The following is a 13,116-nucleotide window of genomic DNA, read 5'->3' as shown; positions in this document are numbered from 1 at the left end:
GCTGGAGGTGATTCGGTCGCGAGGTAATTTGTGCTCACAGCGGGGCTGAGCAAACATGCGCAACAGGGGTGCCTCGAAAAATTAAATAACCCGATGACTGGTCACATTCTCCGACACGCGGCCGACGTAGCGACCAAGAGGACGTGGTGTACATACGTACGCACACGTACACTATCGCTCAAAAGTATCTGATCGTATGTCGGATAGAACAAATACTTGTTCCTGCTAATTAAAGAAACGGCGAAACCGTATACTCTCGGCGTAAACTTACGGGGAAACTTTCGACTTCTAACAGCGCACCTTATCGTTACGTTTTAATCAATTTCTGAATTATTCATTTTCGATCTTAACAACTTCTGTCCTCCTCGCGAAAGATATTTATCGATATCTGTTATTATGTCGTTACAATACAATGAAAGTTCTATTTATTCATTTACGTAAGACACGTATGCCACAGGTGGTAAAAAATGGCTGTTTCTTCATTGAATATAAATGGAAAAAATTTTGCGACAGGGATGACTAAATACTTTTGGGGGGTAGTGTATGTACCATCGTGTTCTAAGAGATGTCCGCGAGAAGGGCGCCTCGGTTGAATGACGTGGCCCTCTTTCCTCTCCGTTCGCTTCCATTTCCTTCGAGCAGGACCAAGGACGGTCGGATATCCCTAGGGAACAGCAGCGTGGATCCTCGTGGAAGCTAGGACGAGGCCCAGGATTGGGTCCAGGGAAGCGAGCGCCGGCCTCCCGCGGACTTATGAATACAAATAGCCGCTCACTGCGCGACTCAGATTCCTGATAAGCTACGCTCCTGGCTTACCGGTACCATCGACCGGCATAAAGTAAGGGCGAAGGGACCCTTACAGACACCACCGACGCACCACCGTTTAACGGAAGATTATCGTCGCGACGCCGAAAGATTCGCATCGGACGATATCGCCGTTGTATCGGTGGAAAGAAAGAGGCCCGGAATGTTGTGCACCGGAGCACGTGGAGCCACGATCGGATCACGGTCAACCCGACTCCCTCTCCATCGATTTCTCTACACGGATGGTGAAAGAAGACATTATTCAACCTCTAGCGGATGCTTCTTCCATCTTGGAGAACACTGCGGAACAGGGACACAGCAATACATCGTTCAAACAATACTTTCTTACTCAATTTCTTATTTTCTGACCAGCTACACGAGGAACATTAGTGAACAATTTACTTAGTTTGATTAAACGTGTAAATAAAGATCGTTGTGGAAGATTGTTCATTCATGAAGATGCTTATGAACTTACACTAACATGTAACGATCAGTATCTTAGCAAAACTCAGTATGCGTCGACATACATTTCTCACTCGAATTGATAGTACGATCGCGTGATTAAATTCGAATAAAAAATTTAGATTTTGTAATTGCAATTAACACAGTATGCAAAATAGAAGTCCAATTAAAGGTACATACTCGCAGACATAAAGATCGTTTATAAAGATGGTCCGATCGTGAATGTACACGAGCGCAAGTCATTGCCGTATACTTTGTGCACGATAAGATTATAAAATTGTGTGGAGATACATTTCGGATACATTCTAAATTCGATGGGAAGTTTTGAAACGAACCGCGTCCCGTGGTCACGAGTGTCTGAACAAATGGCCGTCAGTAGATCGAAGGAGGCGTAGTCCTTACACGACATTAGCCGCAGATAAAGCCAGATACTGTCTCCAATCGTGAAACGCACGGCAGGAGCGAAGGTATCTTCTCTCGCTGATCGACCGGATGAAACCGGGGAATGACCGATCGACCGATGGCATTCCTTTCTGCTTGGAAGGCAGAACATGGATGAAGACGCGTAATTTGTTATCGGCACTGTAAAATGCATTCCACGATCGAAGAGTAGTCGGCGAAGATCGTTGCGTAAGATCGCTGCGAATACCGAAACGCAGGAATAACTTTTTAATCGCGTTACCTTTGGAATATTCATATTATTTTATCTAGTTTATAGATCGTTCACGCCATCCTCTCTTAACGAGACGTTTTGATATGCACCTTTTAAATTGAATGAAAATTAATCAACATCCTGTTCGTGCTGTCGAGTACGCGTCCTGTTTATTATACAAATTAGTTACAAACATGCTGTAATTGTTCACCCGACGATCTCTTCGTTATTGCGGGTTATTGAAAATTAACCCCTTCGAATCAGATTTTTATCGCGATTAAAGAAACATGGGTACCAAGTCGTACGAGCGGTTGAACAACACCGAATTTCTTAGCTACCAAAATTAATTCCGTTCGTACACCTTCGAACGAAATTTCTTCCATAACTCGATAGCTCCCACGCTATCGTTAAACGTAGATTCGTTCGATTTGTCAACGGAAGGTCATCGAGTAGGCTGACAGTTAGGTAGAAACAAACGGAAAAAAAAGTTCTGTCCCATAAGCGGACCACCAAGAACGATGCGACCCGGAAGGGTGGAGACTCGTTCGCTATCGTGACAGTCACAATCAGTTTTCGACGTACTCCCTGACTTTGTCACTACGGGAGACGGACTCCCGTGGTCGGAACGTGAATGGCGCATACGAAACGAAGAAATCAAGCAATCTGATTCGCCACGGGTGAAAAAAAGATCGTTTCGCTGGCCGGTAGTTGATCGAACCTCGTTCCGTTGAAGACGAAACGATTCTAGCACGAGCAATGCTACGAGTACGATGCTGGCAAGCTCTCGATGCCACGAAAGATAAATCGAATAAACGGGAAACACGCGGTATCGCGTAACCTTATTCGGAACAAGGCATTTCGAAACGAACAATAGGTACCTTTTTCTCCTTCTGTCTTTTTATTCGTTGCTGCTCCATCAAGTGTACAGTTACTCCGACATAAAGACATAAAGAAGAGAAATCCCGCGGCACGAAGGGAGGCAGAGACGGGTGCGCAAACAAATTTAACGCTCTTGTATTACGGCACCAATTTAAATGATAATACGCGGTGTGTATGCTTCCAAGATTAACTCGTAATAGGCTGGAATAAATGTCGGTGGACCTGTTAGGCGTATCTAGCAGTGCTACATCGGGGAACAGTAGGTGTTAACTACTCCTGTAGACAAGCTTGTTTATATTGGTACGTATACCTGGCGTAAATTTGTCCCGTGCCCGATGGCGCCAAGGAAATTGGGCCGCGTATCATCGAGTACGATGATCTCGATAGTCTCGTTAACGTAACGGTAATAAATTATTATCCGCCGGCGAGAGGTATCCTGACTTGTAATTATCCGACTGGTTATTAAAACCTTATCGGTATTCAATTATCATTGAACTGCCACTATACGTTTAGCCGCTGATAAATTATTTCATAAAGGTGCATCAATTTAATTATCTTATATCGTATGATTTATTCTTAAAGTAAAGAATCATTTTATTACGAGGATAATAAAAATGTTATACATAAAGTGACTCATTCAACCTTCCTGATCGCGGCTAAAAAATATTCTCCAGGATAACGGTATCGTTACCCTAATTAGAAAACCTCGTAACTCTAAAACTTGAAATTAGCTACAAAACGCAATCGACGCATCCCTCGAGTAATAAGAGGTAGCTACGCTTATCGCCTGTTACTCCCATTCGACTAGATCCGTTTAATTAGAAGGACAAAGCATAAATGAATTCGCTATGTTGGTCTCTCGCGTGACAGCAACAAGTTAACCAACAACTCGTAAATCGTTCGTCCAAGGAAAATACCAAAATATTCTAGACCCACTTTCGATACTCCACCTAGAACCCGCGGTTTCGAATATCGCATGCTCCATAATCTAGCATCGAGGATTTAACACGCGATATTATAAATGTCTTCAAACTAATAAAGTCTTGACTTGCTTTAATTTTAAAATTTCTCCAGATCTAGGTTACCTAAGTGGTCTACTATTCTCAAAGTCTACATTTTCATATTCTTTCTAGATTCTTAGACCTTCCCTGGCTTTTCGATCTAAACTGACCATTACCACTATTTGCCTAGTGGAGTAACAGTTACTCGAGAATGTCAGATCGGGGAGAAACTTTCCCGCGTGCACTCTTTCGCGCAGCTTAACGGCACTCGTCGAGGGCGTCTCGCGATACGGCCGACAAGAAACCCGCTTTTACTTCGACACCTCGAGGACGCGTTCTAATTAGGATCACGCGTGTTCGCCTCTTCTAGCAACGAGTCTTCCCGGTGGTTGGTGCTTTGCTCGCGCCGACGAAACGAGAGAGAAGCGGCTGGAAGATACTCATCGTAAAGGCAGCTAATACGACCATGCCGAACTTGGAATTTCTCTCGTATAGTTCCGCATACATTAGGGACCCTTGGTGAAACTTGCCAGGGTAGTTTGCCTGCTAGCAAAAGGAGCAACCTCGTCGAGGGCTTGAGGCGCGCTGAAGGACGAGCGCACCAGGGTGGCTCGAGGGTGTAAACCGCACAAAGTAATCTTACAGAATGTATATGCAAAGAGGTTCGCCGTCGTAACGACGAGGAGAGAGGCACGAGGGGCACAGCTTGCATGATCCTATCCGCGACAACACCGACAAGACACCCCCAGAGGCAAACTTGCCTCGTACTTCCAAGATTGTTCGACCTTTGCTTCCTACTCGTCGTCTTTGCGATCGTTTTTTTATCCTGGCTAGATGATCTTGTTCGAGAATTTCGTCGACAAGTACGGAACCGAGTTACACCGAAATCACCGACGAGAGTACACCAACGCCGAAAATAATCTCTATCGACGACAAATTTTACATTGTTCTCTCTTTATCTTAAGATAAGATAATTCTATAATTATTCTATGACTCCGTGTGTAATTGACTTTCACTCATAGATAGACAGTTTCAAATATTGAACGTAATGAGTGTACGATAGAGTAGGATGGTACATTAGAATTTGTTAATTTGAACACAGACGTAAAGCGTAGAATTCCCGTCGTTTTCGTCGTAACTAACGTTGTAGCATTGAACATCGTTTCCACGGAAAGCGGAGAAATATACATACGATTAGGAAAATTCTCACGGAGATACAACTCTTAATAGTATTCTTTACCACCCGCACTTTCGGCGTATTTACATAAAAACGAGCAACGGGTCCGTGGCCCCGAAGCGCGATGACTACGAATAACCGCATTAACTTCGCAGCATCGTTTTAATATTTCCTTTCTATCTTTAACAAAATGGAATGTTCTCCTCCGACCAAAATATCCTACGAACCGATGGCGTCGATTAATCGAAACAAATTCCGTCAACGATTACGCTTCGTCTCCGTATTTTTAAACGTCGCGAGTGTTTACCGTCCCTCGATCACGATTCTCGGTGTCTAGCCGATAATCAGCGTCACGATGATACAAGCATTCATCGACACGTGAACCGTGATGCATTCAATGACCCATAACGAGGCTTTCGAAGAAAGGCACGGGGGAGAATTACGTGAAACGTGTTGATGCGACGATCGGTCGGCCAACGACGCGGCACGCGACACAACGCTAGACGAACGAGTCATTAAGGATGCGAAGGGCGGAATACCGTGGCCACGGTGCATGATAATTATTGGAAAGAAAGCTCCGACCAGAAGAACGGCTTACTCCGAGCTACCAACAGATTACAGGATGTCCGGAGGCGAGATTCTCTCCCCATGTCCCGAAACCCTATCCACGCTAACGACTAATAAAAATTAACAACCGGACCCGTTCGATTCGTACATGAAAGACGGACCGCCACAAATGGACGATGACGGCTGAATAATAAATAATTATCCCATGGCCCACCTGTGAAATGCTCTTCGATAAGTTACCTGACTGTGTCTATTCACTAAAAGTAATTCTATTGAAAATACCCTTGAAAGATTTATATGATCCCTCCGACTTCGAATTGATCTTCAAAATGAAAGGTATTAAAGGTAAGTAAAAAATAGCATTCCTGAGCGATAAAAAAGAAGGGATGTGGGCTTGTAGTGACCCACTCCCAGGCCCCGGGATTAAAGCAGAGGGTAAAATGTAGGTCAAGCAGACAATGCTCTATTGTTCCGTACGTGTATCAAAATTCGCTTGTCGTTAATGCGGAGTATGCAAATGTTTGAGAACAAGTTCACGAAAACGGAATTTGCGTTTTTCCCTGAATAAACAGGCGCAATAAACGTTTCCTCTGGGCGTTCCGGCGTTGAAGAGCAGAACGCGTTTCGAAGCTCCGTTCGCTACTTGTACCGCGTTCGAGTCGAGCAAGCACGAAGACGATCCCTTCCTTCCGATTCTCGCCGAGGGTTCCACGTGGCCGGTCCTTTTAATCGTTCGGCACGATAAACATATCGAAATTATGATGGAGAATCGGACCGCGTAAAGGACGAGCCGGTACTCGTAGCAAGTTTAGTCGGCGGAAAGGATCCTCTTTCTCTCTCCGCGTCTGCCTCCTCCACTTTTAATTTTCAGGCGCGGCTAATTATGATTTACGGCAACATCGACGCAACATCCTGATCGGTACGCGAGATACCGCCCGCAGGATATTCAAATGCGATGAATATTGCTCGCCGCGATAAACGGCGCACGAACAACGACACGCGAGAAAGAGAGAGAGGGAACAACAACGAAAGGGAAACGGAGAGAAAAAGAACGAGAAAAGAGAGATGCTAAGAAGCTGACTGGCGGGGAGACGCGCGTGTAAAGGATACGAGAAAAGGATTCTTAGTAGTCTATTCGGTATGCAAGATGGGCAGTCAGACCTGTACACACCGCGTGTCCCTTCCTCCCTCAAAGGATGTATATCCTCGTCTGCGGATTATTTCGATATGTCGACTTTATACGCTATAAACTTCCCCTACAACATAGGCTTCATCTTCACTCCACTTTTCGTTTATTAATTTTTCAATTTTGGACTTCTGAAACAACTGCTCAAACAATTCAACTATATTCGAGCTTCATAGTACTTTATTTAATTAGAGCAAGCCTATTTGTTCTTCACCATCCCTATAGAATGTCTAATAACAAATACTGTAATTTATACATATATTGTCATTAATATATGCCCTTAATATACCTACAAGAACATAGGCTTCAAGTTCAACTTCACTCCACTTTTCGTTTATTAATTTTTCAATTTTGGACTTCTGAAACAACTGCTCAAACAATTCAACTATATTCGAGCTTCATAGTACTTTATTTAATTAGAGCAAGCCTATTTGTTCTTCACCATCCCTATAGAATGTCTAATAACAAATACTGTAATTTATACATATATTGTCATTAATATATGCCCTTAATATATCTACAAGAACATAGGCTTCAAGTTCAACTTCACTCCACTTTTCGTTTATTAATTTTTCAATTTTGGACTTCTGAAACAACTGCTCAAACAATTCAACTATATTCGAACTGCATAGTACTTTATTTAATTAGAGCAAGCCTGTTTGTTCTTCACCATCCCTATTGTATGCCTATTAACATATACTGTAATTTATGTACATATTGTCATGAATATATGCCTTTAATATATTCAAGCTGCAAATTGTTTCATGCGAACAATAATCAGTTCACGTATTTATATTGGAAGCGTATAAGCCATCGATAGCGCGGTCATCATTTGCCGTAGATGGGTAGTTACGATTTGAATCGTTAAAAAAGAAAAACACCTCGTTTGTGTTATTATGCGATGCTATCTCAAGGAAATAAAAGATACTTATTTATAGGCCGGGGAGCTGTTTTATGCGTGTTCTCACATGAATTACATCCGCGTGAAGATCGTAATCTTTCTGTTAGAGCCAAGTAATTTGTCGATATCTTATAACGGCACGAAGAAAATAGACGTTAAATGTGCGATTATATTTAATAACAGTACGATTTGTGAGCGATTAATAACTGTTACGAACTGTGAATGCGAATCTGCAATTCAGTCGAGATTAACCGTTAATAAATGGATCGATACGCATTTTCATTCAGCTGTTAACTCGCTGTGAAGTCTTGAACAATCCTCGAGGAAATCAATGAGCGAAAATAAAATCTTACGTATTTAATTTAACGAAGTAGAATCAAGGGCGTAAATATTTTACAGAACATAAATCTCTTACACAAAAGGAGAACTCTAGAAATAGAATTCGATATCGGTCAGTGTCGGCTACGATTTCACTATACAATGATTGTGATCAAAATTACGAATCGATCCAGCTAAAGGTTAATAAATGGACGAGTTCATTTAATTCCAATAATTAACAAGCGTTTATTTATTCGCAGCGTTTTCCCTACGCGTAGCAATCATCGAATTCCATAATATCTCGGCGGACTAACGCGATTACCGATCGCGATTAGGCGTTCGAACTAGGCGCACCTTGGAATGTAAACGAACGCCCAAGTAATTTGTTAGTCAATGAGCCGAACAGACACGAGGTATATAATTCCGTGGACTATTCGGGCGAAATAATTGTTCGGTGAGAAAACGGCGATCCGAGTGAAAGAGGGCAAATTGTTTTGTGCGAGGTGAAGGAATATTAGAAGGTTAATCGATTATTACCTTGTCTGATCGCTTTTTAGTGGGCGTGATAGCGCCGTTAGGTCTGCCTTGGAGATCGGTTTCGCTAGCCATCCGGTTGAAACGTTGCATCCGTTCGCGGAAGCTTAATTGCTCGGTTGAGCCTGGATTTGCCACGACTGCCTCATCTTCCTGCACGGTTTTTAATATCTCCAATTTTGCCAAGTCTCAACGAACAGTGACACACACAATGACTACGTCCAACTACTGATTAAACACTAATGCAAAGAGGCGCGTGGACACTTTAGACGAATACAACCAAATGGCGGTGCTTATCTATGGAGTACTTTCATGCGTCTAATGTAAGCGAGATAACGATATGCGTGATCGTGTGTAAGCGTAGAGGTATGCGGGTTCCAGAAATTAGGGGTTAAGGATCAGGATATTGAAAATTTGTTAACACGTATTAGATTCTCATTGCATCGTAGAAGCGGAATAGTCTCAGATGGGAGGATTTGGACCAACCCTTAATCACTACAACTAAACACGTGTAAGCAATTTGCACCATCTACATTTCTCATTCCAAGTTTCAAAGTTCTAAAATTCTCAAGCTCCGAATTACGGAACACGGTCTTCCGAATGTTCAAAGTCTCAGTATTCGAAAATTTCGAGATTCTAGTACTTCGAAATGTCGGAGTTAAAAACTTCCAGTTCTAGAATATCGAGATCTTAAACTTCTGAGACTCCAGAGGTCTCTCCACCCTAATTTTCAAGGTCCCGACGCAATTTCGGAAACTCGCACCCTTCTAATTACGAGAATTGAATCGTTCGTGACAGAAAGAATGAAGCTTTTAGCGTAGAATGAACACATCGTGATACCACGTCGACGATTAAATGACATTCGCTGTAATCGCGTATACCTTTCTACCCAAAACCATATACGCGACAACATTGTTGCACAATAATACCCAAATTATCTCCGTTCGCAGTAATTACGCGATAAAGCGGAAACGCGTTGAGCCATTTTATCGTGTGCACAAGCACAACCAAAAGAAGTGTGGACAAAACACTACATAGCGTGCGTACAAAGAAACGTGAAACTGTATCAGTTATTTACGTTTTTTTCTTTAATTAAGATCGTCGCGATAATAATTGTAGCTATTCTTGCTCGCTTCGTAGCGCTGACAAGGTTTCACGTATTCTTTGGCTTTCAAATGAATACAGAAAAGGAAAAACTCACCTTGATAACTGCCTCTGATCCTCCCTTATTCCTGTCGACGTTTTCCTTGTTCTCTAGCTTGATCTTATCTTGACTTTTACGCCGCGGTGGTACGGGTGGAGATGACGTTGAAAATCCGGTCTCGCCATTTTTTTGCTCGTTGATCGTTGCCTCTTCGTGGACGAAACTCGATTCATCTTGTTGAGGGTTTCCGTTATTCGACGACGGACTTTGAGGCGCGGGGGGTGGCGGCCGATAGGGGGGTGGAACTCGAAGAGGCGAGACTGGGGTGGCTAGGTCGGGGGTGGCAATAGGCGATGCACTTTGCTCCGCGGTGGAAAGGTCTAAGGGACTTTGACGGTACTTCTTCTTCAGAACCAAATATTTTTCTCCCTGTACAAACGACTTCCTTTAGCTCTTACACAAATTAACGCTTGTGACTTCTCAATTCAATAATTATTCTAACAAAGTTCTGAACATTTATTAATAACTGTAATTACTGTAGAGTATCTTGATAAGTTTACTACGTTCCTAATATTTAAAAATTGTTTCAGACTCGCTTGACATTACTAACATATTCACTACCAGCGGTTAATTAACAATTTTTATTAGACAAAATGAAGTAATGTAATAACAAATAAAATATATAATATTAAATTTAATATATTAAAATATTTAATATACCTATATAATATATATAACAATATCCTATATTTTATATATATTTATATATCTTCTAACCTAAATGACAATGTATGTCGAATGTAACGGTAGCTAACGCGATTACGTCATCAGAGCCCGCGCGAATAATTTAAAATTTGGTCACAGACATATATTAAAAAATTGAGTACGCTAATTAATGTCATATGACAAACAGAAAAGAAAAATATGCAAGTAAACGAAAGTAGAAACGAAGTAGATAAGGTTATCGTTTTCATGTAGCGCGCGAAAGGTAAAAGCTGGCAACGTCGCACAAACGCGCAACAAGTCGCTCCTGTCAAGGCAGGAAGGAAATTACTGCTGCATGACGCACCTCTTCGTTCTTTATAGTAGCCAGGGTGTTTACGTACTCCTTGAAACGATTCCGTGCCTCCACTGTAACGTAAACGATCGCACTGCTCACCGAATGTTATGATATATACTGTATGCCGGGTGTGACGGGTATCGGAGCTCTCGTTCCGTGTTTACACATCGAGCACACTGCACAATCGGGTCACACCTTGGCAAGACGCGAGACAGCCACTCGGCTGTGAGTATCGGCGGATTTTCAACGTACCTCGGGTTTCAGGGTCCGTGAGGAATTTCTTGAAGTGCTTCACCACGTCGTGATTGCGTGCAGTACCACCGTTTTCCAATAAATATTGACGAATCTCTTCGATAGACAGTTCGCTGGGCGTCGCCATGTTTGTCACTGATGGTTGGCACACTAGCGCCGCTCCCGGCTACTCATTGCCCTGTCGGTAAACAAGATCTCTGTCGCGATATGACGTGTGCGAATGGTTGTATGCAAATTAGGCTTTTTTTAGTTAATTCGGAGAAGACGTAAGGGAACATATTTTCACGCGTAGGAGATTCTAGATTAGACTCTTTCTAAGTTATTTGAAAATATTTCTTAGCTCTGTATCTTATGATTTTCGTGTTATATCGCCACTTGTTTTACGCTCATAAATTTAACACGTCGCTAATGTGCTCCTCCCCTTAATATGTTCTCGAGATGTTATCAAATATAACAAATCGTTTCGATGAAGTAAATCGTTACTAATGTTGATGGTTAAGTATCGCAGTGTTAAAGGTTTTGACCGTTGCAGTTTTCGAAGGGGTCGAACTTAATTATTACTAGACGTTTCATTAGAATATCATTGATAAAGAAGTTTAATTATAAAGGTACCAACGACGCTTCCTGTCCCGCGATGTGCGTGCGTGCTGCACGCATATACGTTTGTCCCTTATTCTTCGCCTTCTGCCTTCGTCTCGCGTATAATATTTTTACACACCGTAGGTGATTAGTAAGAGCATTTTCTTCATTACAAAACATTGTTGTAAAGAACTGTTCTTATTACAGCGGCGCGATTATCTCGCGTATCTTGTTCATGATCGTACGTATTATGCAAATAGCTAATGCATTTTTGGCTCGCATGTATATATGCCGTATCGGAGTATCGCGATTAAATCAGCACTAGTTAAATGGTTAATTATTTAAACAGACTATAACTTGCTGCGAGATAATATCATCCTCTCCATCTTCTTCAACGCGATCTACTATTTCATGTAGTCTCATTAACTTATCAACGATCACGGTGCAATTTTAAGCGGTATCCTAAACTACCGATCATGAAGATTGCAACTTTGAGCTTTTGTATCTTAATCACAGGAAATTGGCAGAATTTTTAGACCGCAATTCCATAAAGCGTTTCATTTCGCTAAGTCCTCGGAGAGTTAATAAAACTCTTATTAAAGTCGGATGCGATAGAACAGGTATAAAAAGAAACGTAAAATCAGTGCTGTTGATTGCATAAAATCTGCAACTCATCGCCGCGTTAAGTCAGAGCATTTAAACCGTGGTAGCGGCAGTTTGCGCGATGCGTTTGTCGTCCGGATGTTCACCCCGATGAAACATAACCTATCAGATCGCTAAAAGGTTTCGCAAATATTTGCGTGGGAGAATAAAATTGTATGCGACCGAATCGTCGCGCGGCTAATACACGCTCGTTCAACGCGTAATGAAAAATCGTTTTTGCTTGGTCGCCGTTTTTTACGCGCATTGCGAGATTCGAGTTAACAGCTGGATCGTGAATTACATATTCCATCGCGTCCTGCACAATTATAATGCAATTAAATTGACGGGTATTATGCGTTATGCATGAGGAGTAACGATTGCACTCATTACTAATGATGTTAACAATTTTTTTACTCTCAGCGGAACAATATGATTATGGCTCGTTAGTACATTATTAACGAACGAAATTACACGTTGTGCCCGTGTATGCATTTTCACGCATACATAATTTTTATTTGCATTTTCAAGTAGCAATTAGTTATCGTTCACTTACTCCGATGATCTATCACATGATGAAAGGTTTTTGTAGTACCATCTTGTCAAATTTATTAACATGTAACATTCGTTTCTCAAATTGCTATTTTTCACTGTTACTCGTCTGGAGATCTTAGATTTAGAGCTTACGTAGTTAAGGCTCGTATGGTGATAGAATATGGATGATGTAACGCGTAAATGCAGGGCTAGAATACTACAAGTGGCGATACAACGCGTGGGTAATTCGACGGTGGCGATATAACGCGTAGATAACACGATGCACGGCGATACAACGCGCAGATAACACAGCACGCAGTGACACAACGCGTGATGATATAACACGAACATAATACGATGCGTGGATAACACGGCGAGTGGCGATACAACGCGTGGATACCACGCTTGCGACACAACGCGTGATGAT

General features: G+C 42.1%; 1 protein-coding gene across 3 annotated transcripts in view; it reads right to left on the bottom strand.

Annotated features, from left to right (window-relative positions):
• Window positions 1-11,100, bottom strand: part of sowah (ankyrin repeat domain family member sosondowah) — a 108,461-nt gene extending 97,361 nt beyond the window's left edge. For 2 of the 3 annotated variants that reach the window (XM_076529948.1, XM_076529949.1), the window contains exons 1-4: window positions 10,938-11,099; window positions 10,695-10,756; window positions 9,683-10,054; window positions 8,485-8,634 (exon numbers count right to left, since the gene is read on the bottom strand). In XM_076529948.1, coding sequence (XP_076386063.1) covers window positions 8,485-8,634; window positions 9,683-10,054; window positions 10,695-10,756; window positions 10,938-11,064 — 711 coding nt within the window. In that variant the 5' untranslated portion in view covers window positions 11,065-11,099. Of the gene's footprint in view, window positions 1-8,484; window positions 8,635-9,682; window positions 10,055-10,694; window positions 10,757-10,937 lie in introns of all 3 variants that reach the window. The other variant, XM_076529950.1, reaches the window with a different exon arrangement.
• Between the last annotated feature and the right edge of the window lie 2,016 nt (window positions 11,101-13,116).

This window comes from Megachile rotundata, chromosome 3 (genome assembly GCF_050947335.1).
Source record: "Megachile rotundata isolate GNS110a chromosome 3, iyMegRotu1, whole genome shotgun sequence".
NCBI lineage: Eukaryota > Metazoa > Arthropoda > Insecta > Hymenoptera > Megachilidae > Megachile > Megachile rotundata.
Note: the sequence above shows the minus strand (reverse complement) of the source record. Positions and strands in the feature narration are given on the sequence as shown.